Source organism: Phodopus roborovskii, unplaced genomic scaffold (assembly GCF_943737965.1).
Source record: "Phodopus roborovskii unplaced genomic scaffold, PHOROB, whole genome shotgun sequence".
NCBI lineage: Eukaryota > Metazoa > Chordata > Mammalia > Rodentia > Cricetidae > Phodopus > Phodopus roborovskii.
Genome location: NW_026126441.1, coordinates 110,600 through 131,606, shown reverse-complemented (window position 1 = coordinate 131,606; position 21,007 = coordinate 110,600). Strand labels below are relative to the sequence as shown.

At 48.6% G+C, this 21,007-nt stretch overlaps 1 protein-coding gene and 1 pseudogene across 1 annotated transcript; one reads left to right on the top strand and one right to left on the bottom strand.

Annotated features, from left to right (window-relative positions):
• Positions 1-706: 706 nt before the first annotated feature.
• On the bottom strand, positions 707-9,109 carry LOC127224521 (60S ribosomal protein L7-like; annotated as a pseudogene).
• A 1,097-nt stretch (positions 9,110-10,206) lies between these two features.
• On the top strand, positions 10,207-20,513 carry Aqp7 (aquaporin 7). The gene is made up of 6 exons (XM_051187549.1): positions 10,207-10,395; positions 18,550-18,676; positions 19,150-19,287; positions 19,513-19,631; positions 19,773-19,990; positions 20,264-20,513. Exons 1-6 carry the CDS (start codon positions 10,222-10,224, stop codon positions 20,511-20,513), a joined length of 1,026 nt encoding a protein of 341 aa, XP_051043506.1. The 5' UTR covers positions 10,207-10,221.
• The last annotated feature ends 494 nt before the right edge of the window (positions 20,514-21,007 follow it).

The window sequence follows — 21,007 nt, the reverse complement described above, 5'->3', positions numbered from 1 at the left end:
AGAAAAAAAGGAAAAGGAAAAAATTTAAACCATATAAAAACCGAAAAACCTGCTGGTGATGGTATCACACACCTTTGATTCCAGCACTTGGGAGGCAGAGGCAGGCAGATCTCTGTGCGTTCAAGGCCAGCCTGGTCTACAGAGTGAGTTCCAGGACAGGCTCCAAAGCTACAGAGAGACCCTGTCTTGAATAACACACACACACACATTTTTTCTCATATATCCAAACTCTGTGTTATCTCTCTCCCCAGCTGCCTCTGTCCATGAGTGACCCTCCTCTAGGCTTCTGGAGCCTGCCTTGGTATCTTATACTAGGAAGAAGAGGTCCACGTTGTCTGGTTGGTTCCTGATGTCCAGTCAAACAGCTTGACACGGGCTCTTCCTCCTCATTTTGAGACAGGGTCTCACTATTCGCAGTCTTTGCAGGCTTGGAGCTCGCTACTCACACAGACCCTCTGCCTATGCCTCCCGAGTGCTAGGATTTAAGCTATGTGACACTGCTCTGGGCTTCTTCTTATTTTTTATTTCGTGTTTGTTTGTTTGTTTGTTTGTTATTTTTGAGACAAGGTTTCTCTGTGTTACAGTCGTGGCTGTTCTGGAACTCTCTCTGTAGACCAGGCTTGCCTTGGACTCAAGAGTTCCAACTGCCTCTGCTTTCCAAGTGCTGAGATTAAGGTGTGTCTGGCCTGTTTTTTTTTTTTTTCAGTTTGTCAAACTGTGACTGTTTATTAACTGACCAGATTACAAAAATACCACAGGCAGCACCTTAGTTCATCCGTCTAATAAGCCTGTTTATCTGGTCTTCCCTGTTGCCAGCATCCTCACCTTCCACAAAGTGAGTGGTCTTTTTCTTCATCCTGCCCCATGGAGAAGACAGTTTGAAAGGCCACAGGAAGTTGTTGGCTTCTTTGAAGCGTTTCCCCACTGTGTAGATCTCATGGATCAGATCCTCCATGCAGATAATGCCATAGTTAACAAGAGATCAAGCAATCTAGGTATTGTCCATCAAGGCAATTCTCTTCTTAATGATTTTTCCATAGCCACACTTGTAGATGAGCTCGTTTACTGACTTCAGGTTGGGGTACCCCCATGCAATGTATGGTTCCACGATCCTCAGCATGTTAATCGAAGCCTTGTTGAGCTTAACAAAGGTGCCATTGAAGATCTGACGAAGATGGAGCAGCTGCAACACCTTTGAACTCACACCATTGATACCTCATATTTGGATGACGAATGCCAGCTTGGGTTCTGCAGGCACATAGAAGTTTCCGGCTTTCCTTGCCATTCTAGCCATGCGAATCTCCGACCGGTACATCTGCATGTATTCCTTGTGATAATGCTTTGCCTTTTCATAGATGAGCTTCCTCTGTGCCTTCCGGAGTGTCTTCAGTGCAAACTTTTTCTGAAAGGGTTTCTGGCACAACAGGAACCTTCTTTTTCTTCTCCAGCACAGCCTCCTATGGCTCGCTCCTTCCAGTCGTGGGGGGGGGGGGAAGAGAGAGCTTAATTTTTATGTATTAATTTATTTTTTACATTCCATGGCCTATTTATTTTTGAGACATCATCTCACAGTGTAGCTTTAGTTGGTTTGTTTCTTGCTACTTAGCTCAAGCTAGCAAGGACTGGCTTTAAATTCTTATTCCTTAGAGCTGGGGAGCATTTGCTTAACATGTGGAAGACACAATGTTCAACTAAAAATTTATATATGCTCATGCACATGCATTCATTCATTCCATAGATCCTTTAGCTACAGCATTCTATCCCTTGGGCAATGACCACTATGCTTGGACCTGTCTGCCTTATTACCCCAGCCTTTACCCCTGTGTTCTCTGTACTCAAAGCTGTCTATAACTTTGGAAAGATGACCTGAGGAGGACTAGGGCTGAAGGAATTCTGGCAACTGGCAAATGTCAGGGTTGAAGTACATCCCCTGCCTAGTCACACAGCCCCCTGGATGACCTTGGGAAAGGAAACTCAGGGGTAGGGAAACTCATCTAGTATGTGTTAAGCCCAGGGTTCAATCTTCAGTACTCCATAAAATGAAACAAAACCATTCACAAATGGAGAATATCTAAATGCCTGTCACTAGGGGAGTCCACATCGCAGAAGCTCTGCCAAGTAGAATGCTGGACAGCCATACACGGCAGGAGGCTGTGCACCTACTTGTAGGCAAAGTAATCTCAATGATGTTTAAGTGAAAAACAAAACAAAACAACTACATCAGAACCTCATGCCTATGAGTGTGGTGGTTGATCCCAGCAGTCATGGGGCAGAGGCAGGCAGAACTCTGTGACTTTGGAGCCAGCCTGTTCTACATAGAGAGTTCCCAGACAGGGCTACACAGTATGACCTTGTCTCAAAAATCAAGAGCCCCCTCTGTAAGTTCTATTTATTTATTGTTTACAAAGTGTCAGGGGATATGTGTATGTGTGAACACAGAGAAAGGATTAGATCTATCAGAAGGTCAATAGTAGTTGTCAGTCAACAGAAATGGGTCTGTAAGGGTTCTTTTGGCTCTTTTGTATTTCAGGTGAGTAAACAGTATAAGAAAACAATTTTAATCTTTTCCCCTTCACAATATTTCTGGCCCAATAGACAATTATTATAATGAACTTGTTTGGCTACATGTCTGTAAATAGTTAAAAATTTCAGTTAGGAAATATTAGTGTTTCCAGTCACCACTTGGCTCTGTCAGATTCTTAGTGAGTACTGAGTGAGAGGTCAATGGGCAGTGGGTGCCGGCCAACCTTCCATTAGCAAACAGTTGGACAGTAGACAAAAATAGAGTCAGGAAACTTATTCATGGTCCGGCAGGGTGATGTTGTCTCACGCCTTTAATCCCATCTCTCAGGAGGCAGAGGCAGGTGGATCTCTGTGACTTTGAGGTCAGCCTGGTCTACTTAGTAAGTTTCAAGCCAGCCAATGCTACATGGTTAGACCATGTCTAAAAGGAAAAAATTATTTATGGAGATACAGTCTTGCTCAGTTTAGCCTGGAATGCACTGCATAGCTTAGGTTGCTCTCAAATGCATGGCCATCCCCCTGCCTAAGCCACATAAATGCTAGAACTATAGGCGGGAGCTACCATGCCAATATTTTTGCGTTCTTTTTCCAGGGTTGGGGCTTGATCTCCCCCACACCCTCACCCCTCTTCTTTTTCTTCTTCTTTTTTTCTTGAGGTAGTGTCTCTCTATGTAGCATTGGCTGCCCTGGAACTCACCGGAGATCTACCTGCCTCTGCCTCCCAAGTACTGGGGCTACAGGGGTGCAGTATCAGGCCAGCAATTGCTGGGCCCTGATCTAGGGCCTCATGCTTGTTAGATAATCACCACTCTGTTGCATCCTCAGCAAACAAAACAATCTCTGAAAGACAGATGGAGTGCCTATGGGCAAATCAGAACACCAAACCTACAATTCATCACTGAGCAGGAAGCACTCACACCCTCTGGTCTGGATTCATCATTAGGTGGAGGAGCAGATGCTTGCAGCTAGGACCAAAATCTAAGTCAACAGCAAGACACCAGAGAGTGGCTGGACTTGACAAATAAAAAATATAGGGTGGTCAGTTCGATAATTTCAGAGGTATGGGGGTGAAGAGATGGTCATTAGATAAAGATGCTAGCTACTGAGCCCAACAGCTGAGTTCAAGTTCCAGGACCTATATGGTAGAAGAAGGAGAGAACCAACTCCTGTGGGTCAGTCTCTGGCTACTATCTGCACCACTTACTCACTTCTCATAGGGGTGGTGGCATGTGACTTTGAGGAGGGACAGGAGGATGTCTGGGATCTTCTTAGAGACTTCTCAGCCAGCCCTAGCAACACAGTGAGACTCTATCTCAACACACACTCTCATACACACACACTCACACACACCAAAACCCAAGCCAATCAACCAACCAAACAAAAAACCCCAAACCACCCACACACAATAAATAACAACTTACTTCATGGGATGTAGCTCAGTAGTAGAGCATTGTTTTATTGTTTTTGTTGTTTCTTTTCTTTTCTTTTTGGTTGGCAACAATAGTGCCTCACCTAAACATCATTGGTTATGATACTGCTATTTTGTAAAGCCTGTTTCTGTTTATTTATTGTTTTTTGTTTATCTATCTATCTATTTATTTATTTATTTTGAAACAGAGTCTTCCTACATAGCCCTGGATGTTCTAGAACTCACTTTGTAGATCAGGCTGACCTCAAAACTCATAGGGATCTGTCTGCCTCTGCTAGCCAAGTGTTGAGATTAAAGGCATGGCTACCATGCCCTGCTTGATTGTGTTAGAAAAACAACAACAACAACAACAGACATTTTATTTGTTTTTTTTTTTTTTTTTTGTATGCATCTGTGGAGGTCAGAGGATAACCTATTGGAGTCAGTTTCTTCCACAGTTTGAGTCCTAGGATGAAACTCAGGTCATCAGGCTTGCACTCACTCAGCCATCATTTATTTTGTGTATGGGTTTTGTCTGCATGTGTCTGTACATCCCATGCAGTGCCCACACAGGCCAGCAAAGGGCATCAGATCTGGAACTGGAGTTACAGACAGTTGTTACCTACCACATGGGTGCTGGGACTTGAACCTGGATCTTCTGGAAGAGCAATAGCCTCGTTTCCAGCCTCTGTTTTTGTTTCTTTGAGACAGAATCTTGTGTTGCTATTCAGTCCTGGCTGGTCTAGTACTTGTTATGTAGCTTAGCCTGACTTCAAATTTGTGATCCTCCTGCCTCAGCGTCACCAGTGCTGGGATTAAGGGTGGTACTACCACATAGAGTACAGACCTGAGACTGATCCCTGGAGCACAAATAAACACACTGTTCAGAGAAACAATGAGAAAAGTTTATTTTAAATATATCCTAAACATTGCAAATACTGCTTCTCCGAAGCTCACATTTAAATGTCTTGTATTTTGTTTGGAACCCTACTCAGAGTTTGCCCTCAGGAGAAAAGGCTCTGGGTGTGCCCTCTCTGTCCCCAATTATCTGCATTGATCCTGTCCAGACTAGTGTGATTCATTAATTTGATCAGTACCTCCCTCGGCTCCTGGTGCCTTTAGCTGCCTCTCCTCCAAGGGACTGTCTCCTAGCTTCCAGGTTTTTAGCCACCAGGCCACCTTATGTCCTAATAGTTTTCCCTGGTAACACTCTACAAACACATTGCTTCACTGGCCTCTCCGCAACTCAATGCTGCTACCAGCTGGCTCCACAGCCTCTAGGCAATCCAGTGCCTAGTTTCCCATCTCCCTCCCACCATTCCTTCTTAGTCCCCTGTACCTCAGAGTCCTGGCCCCACTCCCTGTGATTCCTGGATAACCCTGAGTCTTCTGGGCTGATAGCACCTACTCATCCTTTGACTGGACCTTCCTCTGCAATTTGCTGGAAGCCCAGTGTCTCAGGGATGTAGTAAAGAGGCTTTACTCTGCTCCTGGCTTGGATTCTTTTAGTGTCTGTGTGGCCCTTGGGATAGAGTTGAAACCAGGTAAAGACTTTCATGGAAACCCAGCCCAAGTCTTTCCCCTGTCCATTTCCAGATTAGATTTTCACAATCCTTTGGGGCTTCAAGGAGCTTCAAGAGGTTCTTTTTCTTGCTGGCAGAATCTTGGAGGACTCCTTTTCCACACCACCTTTTCTGGAAGACTCTTGCCTCTCTAGACTGGATATATTCTGTCTGCCTATTACTGTGGATTCTAAGTGTCCTTTGCCTGCCAGTGAGACAGATGGGGCTGTCTCCACCTTGGTTCCCACATCCTGCTAAGTAAATGTGCCCCTTGGCCTGACTCTAACATAGTCTAGCTCTCTCTCTTCCTCGTCTAACTGCCAAGCTCTGGCTTCATGTGAAATTATATTTGTGATGTATGACAGAAGAATCTGTTTTTTTAAAAAGCTTTATTTATTTGACTCAGTTTCTCTGTTGCTCAGGTATCCACACACTCAGTACTTCTGACCCAAGCCTTCCAAGTTCAGGGATTTCAAATGTGCACCACCACACCCAGTTCCATAACTCTCCACCCTTTTTCCCCTCCAAGAGACGGTTTCTCCGTGTAACCTTGGCTGTCCTGGTACTCCATCTGTAGACCAAGCTGGCCTCAAACTCATGGGATTAAAGGCATGTGCCACCACACCCAGCCCATAGCCCTTACCTCATCTCTAACCACACAGCACACATAGGGCAGGGGTAAAGGCAGGTGCCCCTCTTCCCAGGGTGCAGCTCCGCTTTCCTGGAGGAAATGCAGCAGTCTGAGCCCACTTAGTATCTGCTAGGGAGTGAGGCAGAACCCTTGGCCACTGCAAACCTGAGACTGCAAACCTGAGCTTCTGGGAGAGTTGTGCAGGATGAGGTTCCAGACATGGCCTGGTCTTTGGCACCCTCTAGAGGACAGTATTTTTTTGCTCACTTTTCACACACCCCCTCCTTTTGCTTTTCCTTTCTTATTAATTTGTTTTTTTGAGACAGGGTTTCTCTGTAGCTTTGGAGCTTGTCCTGGAACTCACTCTGTAGACCAGGCTGGCCTCAAACTCATAGAGATTCACCTTCCTCTGCCTCCTTAGTGCTTGGATTAAAGGTGTGTGCCACTACCACCCTGGCCCCATACAGGACTATTGGGCAACCACATCTACCCTGGGTTTCCTGCCCTTTGCCTGCCTCTCCAATAGCAGACACCCACCCTCATGCTTAAGCACTGCAGCTCCTGCTGACACTTCCATGCCTGCCCTGTTCTTCAAGGCCCATCCAGGTCCCAGAGGGTGATGCTCAAGATCCTGCCTGGCCCCACCCTCATCACTGAACTCCTATTACTTTCCTGAGTCCCAGCCCCATGCTGGTTTCTCTCATAGAGCCCAGGACTTGTCTTTCCTAAGAGAGATGGTGTCTAAAGACAGGGCCTGGGATGGAGTCCCCTCCCAGATGGGGGCCCCTGAGGACAAGGCCTGGTTTCCCTCCCTCTCCTTCAGGTTGGGGGCCCTTTGAGGACTGAGCCAGGATTGTTTCCCCTGCTTTCTCCTCTCTGTTGATTTCTGGAAACTCTGAGGTCCCCATCTGCATGGCCTTCTCGACAGCCTGGGTCTCAGGAGCTTCTGTGAACATCCACAGGATGCCTCTGGCTTTGGCCTGATAGATAAGTCAGACACTTGGCTTACACGACTGGCCTTTCCTCTGGAAGCATGACCCAGAACACACACCTGAAACTCCACCTCTGACCTCACAAGGGCTGCCTCTGTCTCCATGGTGCTATTGGCAAGCTCAGAGATGCTATTTTGGGCAGTGTGTATGGACTTGGCTTAGTGGGCAGGAGCCAAACCCCTGCCCTACTGACCTCTCCCCTGGAGGAGCTCAACAGGACTCAGGGCCACCTGGAGCAGAGCTAAGAGGCAGGCTCTGAGGACTTGGAGACAGCAGAGCTCCAGGGGTGGCTTAGCTTGCCACAGTGATGATAGAATAGAGTCAAAACTAGTTCCTTCATTACGGGAGGCTGAGAGCCAGCAGACTGAGGTAGGCTGGGCAGGCTGGCCTCCTTGGGACAAGCCCAGCAGGGACCATGTAGGGGTGATTGTGGGATTGTTTGGGAAAGAAGGTTCACCAGCAGGTGAAGTATGACTTTCTGTTCTGGTTCAGCCCCATGTGGCTGTGTGACTTGGACAGATCAGCTGTAACTCGGCTGGGGCAGAGTTGCTGAGTGGAGCAGGGATCAGGAGGGTGTGTTGTGCTGTGCCAGGTGGAGGTGGGAGGGAACAATCGAAGATCCAATCGGAAAGACTGGGCAGAAGGGGAATGGGCCAGAGATGGGTCTACTGCTGGCTTCTTTCCTAGTCCTCCTCAGAGGCTGGGTCAGGAAGCAGGGGTTCTGCCGTTAGGGTTAAGGCTATAAATTGACGACTCAGCCAGAGAAAATTGGGTAGAGCCCAGCTGAGGGCAACTCAAGAGTTACCTTGACAGTATGAGATGCCACACAGGGAAAGTTTTAGGGAAGGTGGGAGGACAGACTTAAGGCATTACATCATCCGATGCTGGGTAGATGGCAGACTTGGGAAGGCCAGGAGGACCTATGAGGTCTTGAGGTCTAGGGTCCTGAGGCAGCATGGGTAGAGGTGAGTGGGATTACAGGACCCCTAGCAATTGCTTGAGGCACAACCTCCTCTCTCCCTCCCTCCACTCCCTCTCTCAGCTTGCCTGGGTTTGGGGGATAGCACTGGCAAGAGCTTCCTGGTGGCTTCTGCCCTAGGAAACAGATCTGATGGGAATGTGGAGCCAAGTTCCATGTCCCTCGGCCCTAGGTCCCTCTCTGATTCCATAGCATCTAAAAATCAGCAAGACAGACGATGGCTCAAACATCCCAGCAGAGGCGGTAAGTGTCCCTCATATCCCCAACTCTATCCTTGCCTCCCTGCCCTGTCCCTAACATGACCCTCAGGGCAGCAGCTCTTCTGGGCCCCCTGGTCTTCACCCATCCAGTAGCCCATGGGGCCCAGACCATCTTTCTCTGATGTCCCATGGCACAGCCAAGGTCAGGCTGGGCCCTGAGCTTTGGGGAAGCTTGAAAAACAAGAGGAGGATCCAGGATTGGTGAACGGGTTCTGACTGTTCCCGGGTAATTGGTACTTCGAGGAACCAAATCCCTGACTCTTTTGGCTCTTGAGTACAGCTCTCTTGGGGTGAAATAAAAGCCAAGTCTTTGTACTGGCCATGACTAGGTTCCCTTTTCCTCCTTGTCCTCTGCCCCAAGCCTCAATCTCCTCGCTCTCTAAGCTGCACTGACTGACTTCCCTTGCTTTCTGTACATATGCTCAGACTCCTTCAGCGACTGTTCCTTCTTCCTGAGGCTCTGTCCCCCACACTTAACTACATGGCCAACCCCTTGCCCCTCCACCCATTTCCAATGAGCCTTCTCAATAAGGCTTCCGGTGACTACCCCACCCCCACACATACAGTTTCGGTCACACTCCTTGAGAAGACACTGCATTCCCAGTTTCTCTTCTTCTGGTTCCCAGGTCTCTGTAAGACTTATTACCCTCTCAGGCAAGCACACTTGCTTGTTCCGATCACTGCTGCATGCCCCGGGAACACAGGGGTTTGTGCCGTGCCCTCTCTTGGACTTAGACCGAGTGACTCCTGCCATGGCTCTCAGCCATGTCCTTCCTTGGCTTAAAGCCACCTTGTAAGACCTGCTGGGGTCTCACCAGCAGCTCAGATCCCAGGTGAAAATGATTTCTCCTTGAGCCCTGCCCCCCAGCTACTCTTCTTCCTATGACCTCAGCTCAGCCGGGGTGCCCTTCTCAGTTGAGCCAGAAGTCAAGGCCATGTCCTTAATGTTTTTCTCTCCTCCATGGCTCACATCTACTCACTGGTACCCTGAAACACTTAGATTTTGTTTCCCATCATTGAGTCTACTACTACCCTATTTCCCCAAGGCCCACCTAGACACATCTATCCTATTTCTCTTCATCCTCCAGACCCAGCACCTCCCCACGTGCCAGCCCCGTGTCCCCCCAACAGACACTGGCACCTGAAACTCATTTTTCTTCATCTAGCTGACCATCCAAAAGAGCTTTTATTGAACAAGCACTTATCAAGCGTCAGGTACTTCAGGAAGCTTTGGTGTCAATCTGGTTAAAACCAAGAAGTAGATTGCCTGGTCCTCATCCATTCAGCCAATATTTCCTGCCCATCTGTGGGCCTGGCATTGAGGGCACACAGGGCAGTAAGACTCTGTCCCTCCTTTCTTCCTCTTTATTGCTTGTTCGTTCAGTCATAGGCATCTCCATGCTGGCCTGGTTGCAGAGCCCAGTACATTTGCTGGACCCCTCCCTGCTTTTCTGAAGAACCTTGTATTTGTTTTTCAGGCTTTAGTGCTGTTCACAGAGCCCAGCACCAGACTTTGTATGCCTCATGTGATTTGCAGAGTACCCCACTACTCTTAAACCCTGGCCTGTGGCCCCAAGCTCTGACTCCCACAAAGAGGCAGACACAGTCGAGCTCCATTTCCGTCTACTCACCCCAACCGATGCAGACTGCACTTTCAACTCCTGGCTTACTCCCTTTGCAAAAAAGTGGTTACACCCCTCCTACCTGTTCAGTCTGGGGCTGAAGGAAGAAGAGGACTAGCAGGGTCATCTTTCCTTTCCATGTCCCTATGGCTCTCAGGTGTCTCTCATCCCAGCTTTCTCTACTGCCCCCGGGGCAGGAGAAGGTACATGGGGAGAGGCTACCAGGTTACTCATTAGCTCAGCCATGAGTGAAAGGGCCGATGGGCAGGAGGCAGACTTGAATCTTCTGTTTGTTGGCTTGGTCTGCTGCTTCAGGTCCATCCAGAACTCCACAATGCTCAGGACCATACAATCAGTACTGCAGAGGGAGATGGTGCGAGAGTTCCTGGCTGAATCCATGAGCACCTATGTCATGATGGTGAGTAGGAGGGTGGCCTTGGGGTGGCCTTGGGCGGGGGGCAGCAAAGGCATTTCTTTAATCTCTTCCCACTGTTGACCCCAGGGGTCATACCATTCCTTCCCCTGCCCCTGAGCTGGGAGCTAGGGAAAGAAGCAGAGAGGTCTTTCTCATCAAGCATTTTTGGGACAGGAAAGGGCTTATGATAGGCCAGGATAGAGTGGAATCAGGGACTGGTGGATAAGGGAAAGGAAAACCTATAGCGAAGGCATGGTGGTGTGTCTGTAGTGTCAGCATTTGGGAGACAGAGGCAGAAGGGTTGAAGCAAATTTGAGGCTAGCTTAGTGTACATAGCAAATTCTAATCAAGTCAGGGCTACACTGCAAGGAACTGTCTCAAAAATACACAAAAGCCAGGCAGTGGTGGCACACACCTTTAATCCCAGCACTGGGAAGGCAGAGGCAGGCGGATCTCTGTGAGTTTGAGGCCAACCTGGTCTATAAAGCTACACAGAGAAACCCTGTCTTGAAAAACAAACCAAAACCAAAACCAAACCAAACCAAGCAAACAAACAAAAAACAAGACCAAAACAAAATACATCGAATCAGCAAGTCAAAGAAAAAAGAGAAAATGAGAAAAGATCTGGGCTCACCTTTAATATGTGGTTGAGGTAGGGCAATTGGGAGTTTGAGTCCTTTGTCTTGTCACTACATGGTAAGTTCAAGACCAGTCTTGGGTTACATAAGGAAAGGTGGGGAGACCTTTGAGAATTTGTCTGAGGGAAGTGGGGAGGTTATCAAACAAGGAATGAAGGGAAGGAGAGATGGCTCATCAGGTAAAGATGCCTGGTGAGCAAGCCTGACTGATGACTCGAGTATGAACTCCACAGGTTATCCTCTGACCTCCACCCAGGCGCTGGGGCATGTAGACCACACTGCCATCTCTCTCTCTCTCTCTCTCTCTCTCTCTCTCTCTCTGAGCCAATCATCAGGCTGTTGTCATCATGGAGGTTGGAGGTTGGCTGGTGATAGAGCCAGGGATGGAGAAGGTAGATAGAGGGTAAGCTCTTAGGGGCCCGCTCTGGAGCACAGGCCCAGTGGAGAAACTAATTTGGATAGAAATGAGGTGTTGAGAGATTCTGGAGGTAGTTAAATAGAGGGTGATGGTGCCCAATGGAGGCTTCAATGAAAGAGGTAAAGCTCACTATGGAGAGCAGTTATAAAAACTGTTCAGAATTAATGACATGGGAGGGACCCTGGACACCTAGGTTCTTATCTTAAGCCTGGCTGTCAACAACTGGCTGGAGCAGGTCTCTCCCTGGCTCCAAGTCTGACATCCCCGTTTCCTAGTGTGGATTCCAGCTGCTGGGTTGTTGGAGGATTAGGTCTGAGTTCAGGTTCAGCCATATAATGTTCCAGGTGTTCCAGATTCTGTGAACACTGGCATCGAGCTGGCTGACTTACATGATGGAGGCCAAGTGCCAGCATCCAGTATATATTGTACATATATATATATATATTACTATATATATATATATATATATTTGGCTCCTTGTTTATTTATTATTATTTGCTTTTTAAAGAGTTTATTTTTAGTTTTACACACATGTGTATGGGTATTGCATGCCAGTGCAGGTGTCTGTGGAGGCCAGAAGAGAGTGTTGGCTCTCCTGTAATGTGAGCTGCCTAATGTGGAACCTGGGTCCTCTGGGAGAGGGAAGAGCAGTTAGTATTCTTTTTTTTTTTTTTTTGGTTTTTCAAGACAGGGTTTCTCTGTGGCTTTGGAGGCTGTCCTGGAACTAGTTCTGTAGACCAGGCTGGCCTTGAACTCACAGAGACCCACCTGCTTCTGCCCCCGAGTGCTAGGTGTTCTTAACCTCTGAGCCATCTATCCAGCCTGGGTTGTGTAATTTTTTATTTTTGTTTTTTTTTTGTTTTTGTTTTTGTTTTTTTTTTGTTTTTGTTTTTTTTTTTGGTACAGGGCTGTGTAATAGCCCTGGCTGTCCTGGAACTCTATTTGTAGAGTTTTTACAAAATTGTGCATGTGTATGTGTGTGTATGTTAGTGTCTGTGTGCCCACTACTAGGTTCCTTATTATTTTGACAGGCACTCTTGATACTCTCCTCTCCACATCCTTCACCTCTATCCTTACCTTCTTTGGCTCACGAACTGTGGGGAGGACAGCCTGATCTTGTCCCTCCTTAACCCAGGGCAAAGTAATTCATTTATGACAAGACATTCCAGCCCTATGAAGGCTGTTAAACCTTGGAATGAGGGTGCCTAGGGGAAGCAGGGACTGCCCATGGCTTGACACATGCCAACATCAGCTTTCTTTCTTTCTTTCTTTCTTTCTTTCTTTCTTTCTTTCTTTCTTTCTTTCTGTTGGTACCAGGGATCAATCCTGAAACCTGTCCATTTGACAAGTGCTTATCACTGTGTCACAAGTTATGCCCCTAGTCCTTCCTCATGAATTTTTTAAATTAAAAATTTCCCTTTGGCATGTGTGTGGGCACACATTTTGTGTGGTACAAACATGCCACAGTGAGAGTTGGAAGGCCAACTCATGGAAGTGGGTTCTCTCTTTCTGCTGTGTGGGTCTCAGGGATAGAACCCCAGCTGCCAGGCTTGGCAACAGGTGTTTTCATCTGTGAGTCATCTTACCAACTTTCTACCTTTAAAGTTATTTATTTGCTTGTTTAAAACAGGATATTTCTGTGTCGCCTCAATTGATTTCATTCTTGAATTCCTGCCCCCGCCTCCTGAGAGCTGGGATTAAGGGTGTGTGCCACCATGCTAGGCTTCCCTTTTCTTTAATTTTGGTTATTATTGATCACCTACTGCATCCCAAGCACTAGGATGCTCAGTCCCTCACATGCAGCACCGCACCTTTCCAAATTTTTACAATGGCCTGTGAGATAGGTACTATTATTATTATTATTTTAGACAGGGTCTCTCTACATGGCCCTGGCTGTCCTGGGACTCCCTGTGTAGACCAGGCTGGCCTCAAACTCACAGTCATCTGCCTGCCTCTGCCTCCTGAGTGCTGGGATTAAGGATGTGTGCCATCTTGTCTGGCCTGAGATAGGTATTCTTATCACCCACGTTTTACAGCTGGGGAAATGAGGTTCTATGACACTGTCTCCTGCCAAAGTCTAAAGCAAATCCAGACTAGTCTGATGTCTGTCTTGATCCTTTATCTCCTTCTCTACTTGTCAGTTTAGAGATGGCAAGCTTGCTGCCTCCCCTCTAGTTGGGGTGAGGCACTAGCTTGCAGTCTCTGGGAAGTTCAAGAATAATATCCTGGCCTTCAGGCCCCGTCTCTCCACTGATTTTCTGTGAGGGTTGAGAAGGACCACTTGGAAAAAGAACTTCCTGAAGCTAAACTTCTGAAGGACATTGTGCTGTCTTATTTTTAGTTCCTTGTCTTTTAGTTCCTTGTCTTGTGCCAAGATGTGGGGGCTTTTTTGGTTATAGGAAGCTCAGTGAATCACCAGGGTAAAGGTTGTCCCAAAAAAGGCCAGTGTGACCTTGGGCCCTACTTCCCTCAGCCGGTATGAGGTTGTTGCTCTGAGAGCTGGCTTCCTGGCTGTTGCTGGCACTTTGATGGGCTGGGCTACATTCACTGACCAGCGAGAGGAGGGGCTGGAGCTATCAGGGCCCTCGAAACCTGGCTGTGCTTGTGAGTTACAGGGCAAGGATTACAAACTCCCATGCCACAGACAGACAGAAGGGTGCAAAGGGCTTTGGTCCTCATCTGTATAAGGGTGTAGCCACTACTAGTCCAGCTGTCGGTTGTCATGGAGAGTAGAATGAAGGTCATTATTCCTGGATTGTCTCATTTTCCAAGAGCAGCTGAAATTTCCAAAATCAACCATCCAAACAAAACCTATGTGCCGGATGGATCGGGGGCATGCACTGACACTTGGCAAACCTGGCAGCAGGTTCACCGGTTCATCATCATTAGCAAATGGTTTTGAAGCTAGGTGTGGTGGCACAAGCGTGTCATCGCAGAGCCCCAGGAGCTGAGGCAGGAGGGCTGCCATGAGAAGGCCTGTCTCAAGAATGAACAACAAAGCCAAGGGCTTTGACATGAGGCGAATGGACACGGCACCTCCATGCTTGTCCAGGCCTTGGCCCTTTGTGCGTCTCCCAGCCTGTCAGCCTGGTCTGGCCTCCTCTTTCACACTTCTCAGGCCACTTTCCCCCTAAAGTTTGTTTGCTTGTTTTTAAAATTATTTTTACGTGTGTGTGAGCATGTGTGCACATGTGTGTATACCTGTGTGTATGTGCGTGTGAGTTCAGGGGCCTACAGAGGCCTTAGAGGCCCCTGAAGATGGCGTTGCAGGCAGTTGTGAGCCACCTGACATGGGCACTCAGGGCTGAACTCAGGTCCTCTGCAAGGGCAGAGTGTGCTCTCTGCCACTAGCCATCTCTGCCGTGTTTTCTGTTTGTTTGTTTTTTCAGACAGGGTCTCACTAGCCTCAAAGTCGGAATTGCAGGCCTGTACTCCTATGCCCAAGTGGCTTGCTTATCTCTTTCATATGTGGTGTGTGTGTGCATGTGGAGGCCAAAGACTCCACTTTACTCATTGAGACATAGTTTCTCTATCAAACCTAGAGCTTGTTGATGTGGGTAGGTTTTCTGGCCGACCACTCTGGGGATATTCCCTGTCTTTGCCTTCTGAGGTTGGAATCACTGGAATCACACTGTGATCCAGCATTTAAGTGAGTTTCTGGGGATTTGAACTCTGGTCCTCACACTTGGATGGCATGTGCTTTAACTGCTAAGCCATCTCCCTCCCCTTTTTTTTTAGAGACAAGATCTCACTACATTTATAGCCGTGGGCCCTGGCTCGCCTGGAAGATACTGTGTAAAACATGATGGCTTGAATTTAGGACAACCCTCTGCCTCTAGAGAGCTGGGGTTATGAGTGTGCATCATCACGCTAGGACTGGCTCTTCACAACTGCCCCCCAAAAACTGCTCAATCTCCCACTCACCAGAGGAAATCTCACAGGGCTCCCTGTACCCAGTGCCTCCCTGTCCTGTGCCTTTCACTGTGACCCGAGCATGTGCCCACCTCTCCCTGTGACCCGAGCATGTGCCCACCTCTCCCTGTGACCCGAGCATGTGCCCACCTCTCCCTGTGACCCATCTCCTCTCCCTGTGACCCGAGCATGTGCCCACCTCTCCCTGTGACCCGAGCATGTGCCCACCTCTCCCTGTGACCCATCTCCTCTCCCTGTGACCCAAGCATGTGCCCACCTCTCCCTGTGACCCATCTCCTCTCCCTGTGACCCGAGCATGTGCCCACCTCTCCCTGTGACCCATCTCCTCTCCCTGTGACCCAAGCATGTGCCCACCTCTCCCTGTGACCCAAGCATGTGCCCACCTCTCCCTGTGACCCAAGCATGTGCCCACCTCTCCCTGTGACCAGAGCATGTGCCCACCTCTCCCTGTGACCCGAGCGTGTGCCCACCTCTCCCTGTGACCCACCTCTCCCTGTGACCCGAGCATGTGCCCACCTCTCCCTGTGACCCGAGCGTGTGCCCACCTCTCCCTGTGACCCACCTCTCCCTGTGACCCGAGCATGTGCCCACCTCTCCCTGTGACCCGAGCATGTGCCCACCTCCCCTCAGCTAGAGCAGATGCCTCCTCCTCCCACCTCCGCACCAGTCACCCATCCAGGCACTTTGTCCATCTCCACTCTTCTCTCTCTCCTCTCTTCTGTCTCTCTTCCTGTGAACATTCCAAAGTCTCCCTACCCAAACAACACAAACACAAACATGCCACAAGTCTCTACCAGCCCCTTCCAATTCTTCCTTCTATTTTGGGGCCCTGGTTCAATGGCACAGCACCTTCCCTTGCTGAATGAGGGCCTGAATTTCACCCTCGGTGCCTCGAACAACAAGAGGAACCCAACAACGTTGTCCCTCAGAGTTATGTTTGCAGGAGACAGTGATGTGTGCTTGAGACAGGACAGGGGAGCTGAGGAGCTTGAGGCTATTCTGCATGATACAGTGAGACCTCGTGTCCAAAAAACATGAAACAAAAGATTACACTCTTTCTCACCACCATGCACCTCTCAATCTCTGGACTCAGCCACTGCCCCCAGGGCCTGACAACACAGCATTCAATGCCTTACAAATGACTTTTGGAGTGTCACACCCGAAGGACTGCTCTTTAGACCATTAGACATGTGACTCAGGCTGCCAAGACAGAGCTGACTCTGCCCTCCTAGGGACACTATCTCTTCCTGGCAAACATGGCATTATTTCTCCATTCTTCCATTTCAATATATGCTCCAGTCGAGATTTCTAACATGAGTCCTGTACAGGGTTAGCCTTGTGCCCTCTCATGGTGTCGTCACTGGTTCAGCCCAATGCCTTCTCCTGGCATCATCATCCACTGATGAAGTTGGTTTTAGCTCTCATAGTCACAATTCCTTAGGTTTTTTTTCTCTCATATATCAAAGGTGTACAAGGGAAATGCAATGAGTCAGGTATGTTTAATATTTTGTAGTAGCCACATTAAAAAGGTAAAAGAAATAGGTGACATTATTTTGAACTACTATGGTATTTAACCCATATGTTCCAAACTTCATGTCAATATGTGGTTAATGGATGTGACTAAGGATGTGAAGTCTGGTGCATGTTTTACACTTGTGGCTGATCTCTGTAGTAGCCACATTCAAGCACATAACAGCTATGTGTGGTCAGTGACTGCCACGTTAGAGGACACATGTGTAGACTCTGATTGCCAGCAGCATGACAGTAGAGATCTCTTTACAACACATGTACAAACACATAAACATCTCAAAGGACATGCCATCTGGGTGTGAGTATGTTTTAATTTTAAAAGTTTATTATGGGCTGTGTGTGGGTACCACGTGCCTTTAATCCCAGCCTTTGGGAGGCAGAGGCAGGTGGATCTCTTGAGTTCTAGGCCAGCCTGGTTTACAGAGTGAGTTCCAGGACAGCCAGAGTTACACAGAGAATCCCAGTCTCAGAAAGACCAAATAAAGTTCATTCTGTATTATTTATTTGTGGGTGGGTGTGTCCACGTGGGTGTGGGCTTATATGTGCCACATCACACCTGTGGCAGAGGATAACTGTTTTTGGTTTTCTCCTTCTATTTTGTAGGTTCTGGGATCAAACACAGGTTATTTAGCTTGGTGGTAAACACATTTTCCTGTTGAGCCATTCTTACTGGTCCCTTAAATAGTTTATGCTATAGGATCTAGAGTTTTGTTTTTTTTTTTTTTTTTTTGACAGGGTTTCTCTTTGTAGCCATGGCTGTCCTGGAACTCACTCTGTGGATCAGGCTAAACTCCAACTCCCAGAGATCACCTGCCTCTGCCTCCCAAGTGCTGGGATTAAAAACATGCACCACCACCACCTTACTGGTTAATCAGCCATTCTCTCTCTCTCTCTCTCTCTCTCTCTCTCTCTCTCTCTCTCTCTCTCTCCTTCCTTCCTTCCTTTCTTCCTTCTGGTTTTTTGAGACAGGGTTTCTCTGTGTAGCTTTGGAGCCTGTCCTGGACTCACTCTGTAGACCAGGCTGGCCTTGAACTCACAGAGATCCACCTGCCTCTGCCTCCTGAGTGCTGGAATTAAAGGCATGTGCCACCACTGCCTGGCTCTGGAGGGGTTCATATTTCTAAGAACACAAAGACATTCATAGCAGCAAGTATTGGCATGGATGACTTTCTAGGTTCATGCTTGGCTCATGTCACAGGTGATGTGATGCTGGATAGGTCATTCAGTTTCTTTAAGGTTCAGATAACCCACTGAGCAACAGTTCTTTCAGATGGATGATCCGAACTCCTAAGGCACACATGCTTTGAGGATGGCAACTTACACTGGCTGACCTCCCTGAAGCCCTGCCCCCAGTCTAATCTTTAGGCTTGTTATAGATCTAGCCTCTGACTGTACCATCCTGTACCTGGACCTTTTTCTATCCCCATCATCCAGGTCTCATTGACTCGGGTATGAGAGGCCTCACTAGGAGCCAAGGAGGAAAGTTTATTAGAAAAGAATGGGAGAGAAGAAATGGTCTTTATAGGAGATGCTGAGGAGGCCCAGGGATGAGGGCACTAGGAGGGAAACTGAGCTTTGAACAGTCCTCTGATGGGGGGATGTTGGGCAGGCTGCTCCCTCAGAAGCCCTCCCTCACAGGTGTTTGGCCTTGGTTCCGTGGCACACATGGTTCTAGGAGACCAAAAGCTTGGGAGCTATCTTGGTGTCAACTTGGGTTTTGGCTTCGGAGTCACCATGGGAGTGCATGTGGCAGGCGGCATCTCTGGTGAGTGAGCCCACATCTGGCCTTACAGGCAAGGGCAAGTGTTTCTGGCGGGCTGTTTCTGCCCCCTTCAGCTACTGCTGCACCTTTAGGTGTCCTGCAGGGAGAAGACCCCTGTGAAGCCCTTGCCTCTGCCCTTGTCTTCCCCAGACTCTTCTCGTACCCTTTGACCTACCATAAGTACTAGCTGGGCTATCTTAAGCAAAGGATTCACCTTCTCCTTCCTCCAAAGGATTCACCTTCTCCTTCCTCATTTTCCATATAGCAAGAATGGAGAAGATAGTCCCAGCTGTGCCCCCCCCCCACCTAGTGTGTGATCTTTTAAGGGTTAAACCAGGGAGTTCTTGTCACAGGGAATATACTCTGTAAAGAGTAGCCTTTCCTATTTACTGTTGCTATTGCCATCCACATTGTTAATTTTGTTGCTTGTTTCTTTACTTTTAACCCCCACCACACCCACCCCTTTCTCATGATAGGGGCCCACATGAATGCAGCTGTGACCTTCACCAGCTGTGCGCTTGGCCGGATGCCCTGGAAGAAATTCCCTATATATGTGCTGGGCCAGTTCCTGGGCTCCTTCTCAGCTGCAGCCACCATCTACTTACTGTTCTACCGTGAGTATTCTTCCTGGGTCCTCTGCCTGCAGCCTCATCTTCTGCAATAAGGCTAGATCCTAACTTGGTGCTCTGTTCTGGAAGAATAAAAAGGAAAAACTAGCTGATTAAAGCTGCTGAAATATTCCTAGCCACTTACCCCACAGCCTTCTTTCTGGGACTCCCAGTGGGGATTGCTCTTTTCTTAGACCTCATTGGGAATTAACTCAATCTTTGTCTCCATAGGCGCCATTGACAAGTTTTCGGGCGGAGAGCTGTTGGTGACAGGGCCCCTGTCCACTGCAAACATTTTTGCCACCTATCTTCCTGAACACATGTCATTGTGGCATGGCTTCCTGGATGAGGTCAGTGACCATAGGAGGACAGAAGAACTCTGGATGGGATTGTACTAAGACATGTCTCTGCCACTGCAGATCTGGGGCCCTGCCTGAGCACCTCTGACTTGGCCACGTTCTCAGCAGGTTGCCATGACATTTGCTCCCCAGGTGTTCCTGACTGCCATGCTCCAGCTGTGCCTCTTTGCCATCACGGATAAGAAGAACAATGCAGCACTTCAAGGGACTGAGGCACTGGTCATAGGCGTCCTTATTTGCATTATTGGGGTGTCTCTAGGCATGAACTCAGGATATGCAATCAACCCATCCCGTGACCTGCCTCCTCGATTCTTCACTTTCATTGCCGGCTGGGGAGGACAAGTATTCAGGTATTGCCCCTCCAGACCCCATTCCTGCCCACTTTCTGAGGGTCCCGGCATGCAGAGTGTAGGGAGGCACAGGCGAATCTCATGAAGTCTCTTGGTGATCTGGGATCAGGAGGGGCCCAAAGATCTTCAGATGTGGTTCCTGTTGTTGGACCGTCAACCCTGTCCCTGGTTCAGGCTGAGAGTCCCTTAGGGTAGATGGGGTGGCCTGGGCGGATCACAGGTGGCATGCTGGGCATCAGTGTCCTCAGCAGGCCTCCCTCTCTTTGCCCGCAGTGCCAGAGACAGTTGGTGGTGGGTGCCAGTGGTGGCACCCATCCTGGGTGCCTACATAGGTGGCATTGTGTACCTGGGTTTAATTCACTCCACCATACCTCGGGCTCCTCAGAGACTGGAGGATTCTGCAGCAGGAGACCAGAAGATAATTGCAGCACCCAAGGTTCTCCTTACCCCCACCTCTTCTACCCCAGCTTCCAACCAACCTGCCCCACCCCCAAGTGGTTCTATGCCTCTAGAGCGATTCTAAGTAGAGCTATGTGTGACCACAACCGAATTGCAATAAAGCACATCTTACATGTAGTGGCCCTCACTCCCTGGGACCTCCTGCAGCTTTCCTCCCTCCTGGGATCTTCTGGAAGCTGTTCCAGCATGGAACTTGTCATGCAGAGCTGGCTGGCCTTGAACTTGTGGCAATCTTCCTGCCTCTGTCTCTTGAGTGTTGGGGACACAAGCATTTACCTGGCTTCTTCTCTTTCTACTTTTTTGAGACAGGGTTTCTCAGTATTGCTTTGGAGCTTATCCTGGAACTAGTTCTTGTAGACCAGGCTGGCCTCAAACTCACAGAGGTCTGCCTGCCTCTGCCTCCTGAGTGCTGGGATTAAAGGAGTGTGCCCCCACTGCCTTGTTTTTAAACACTGGGGCATAGGGCCAAAAGACTCCAACTCTCTCCAGCTTCAGGAGGGGTGTACCTGGGAAAATGTCTACTTGGGGCCTCAGGGTGATATGAAGGACACCTGACAG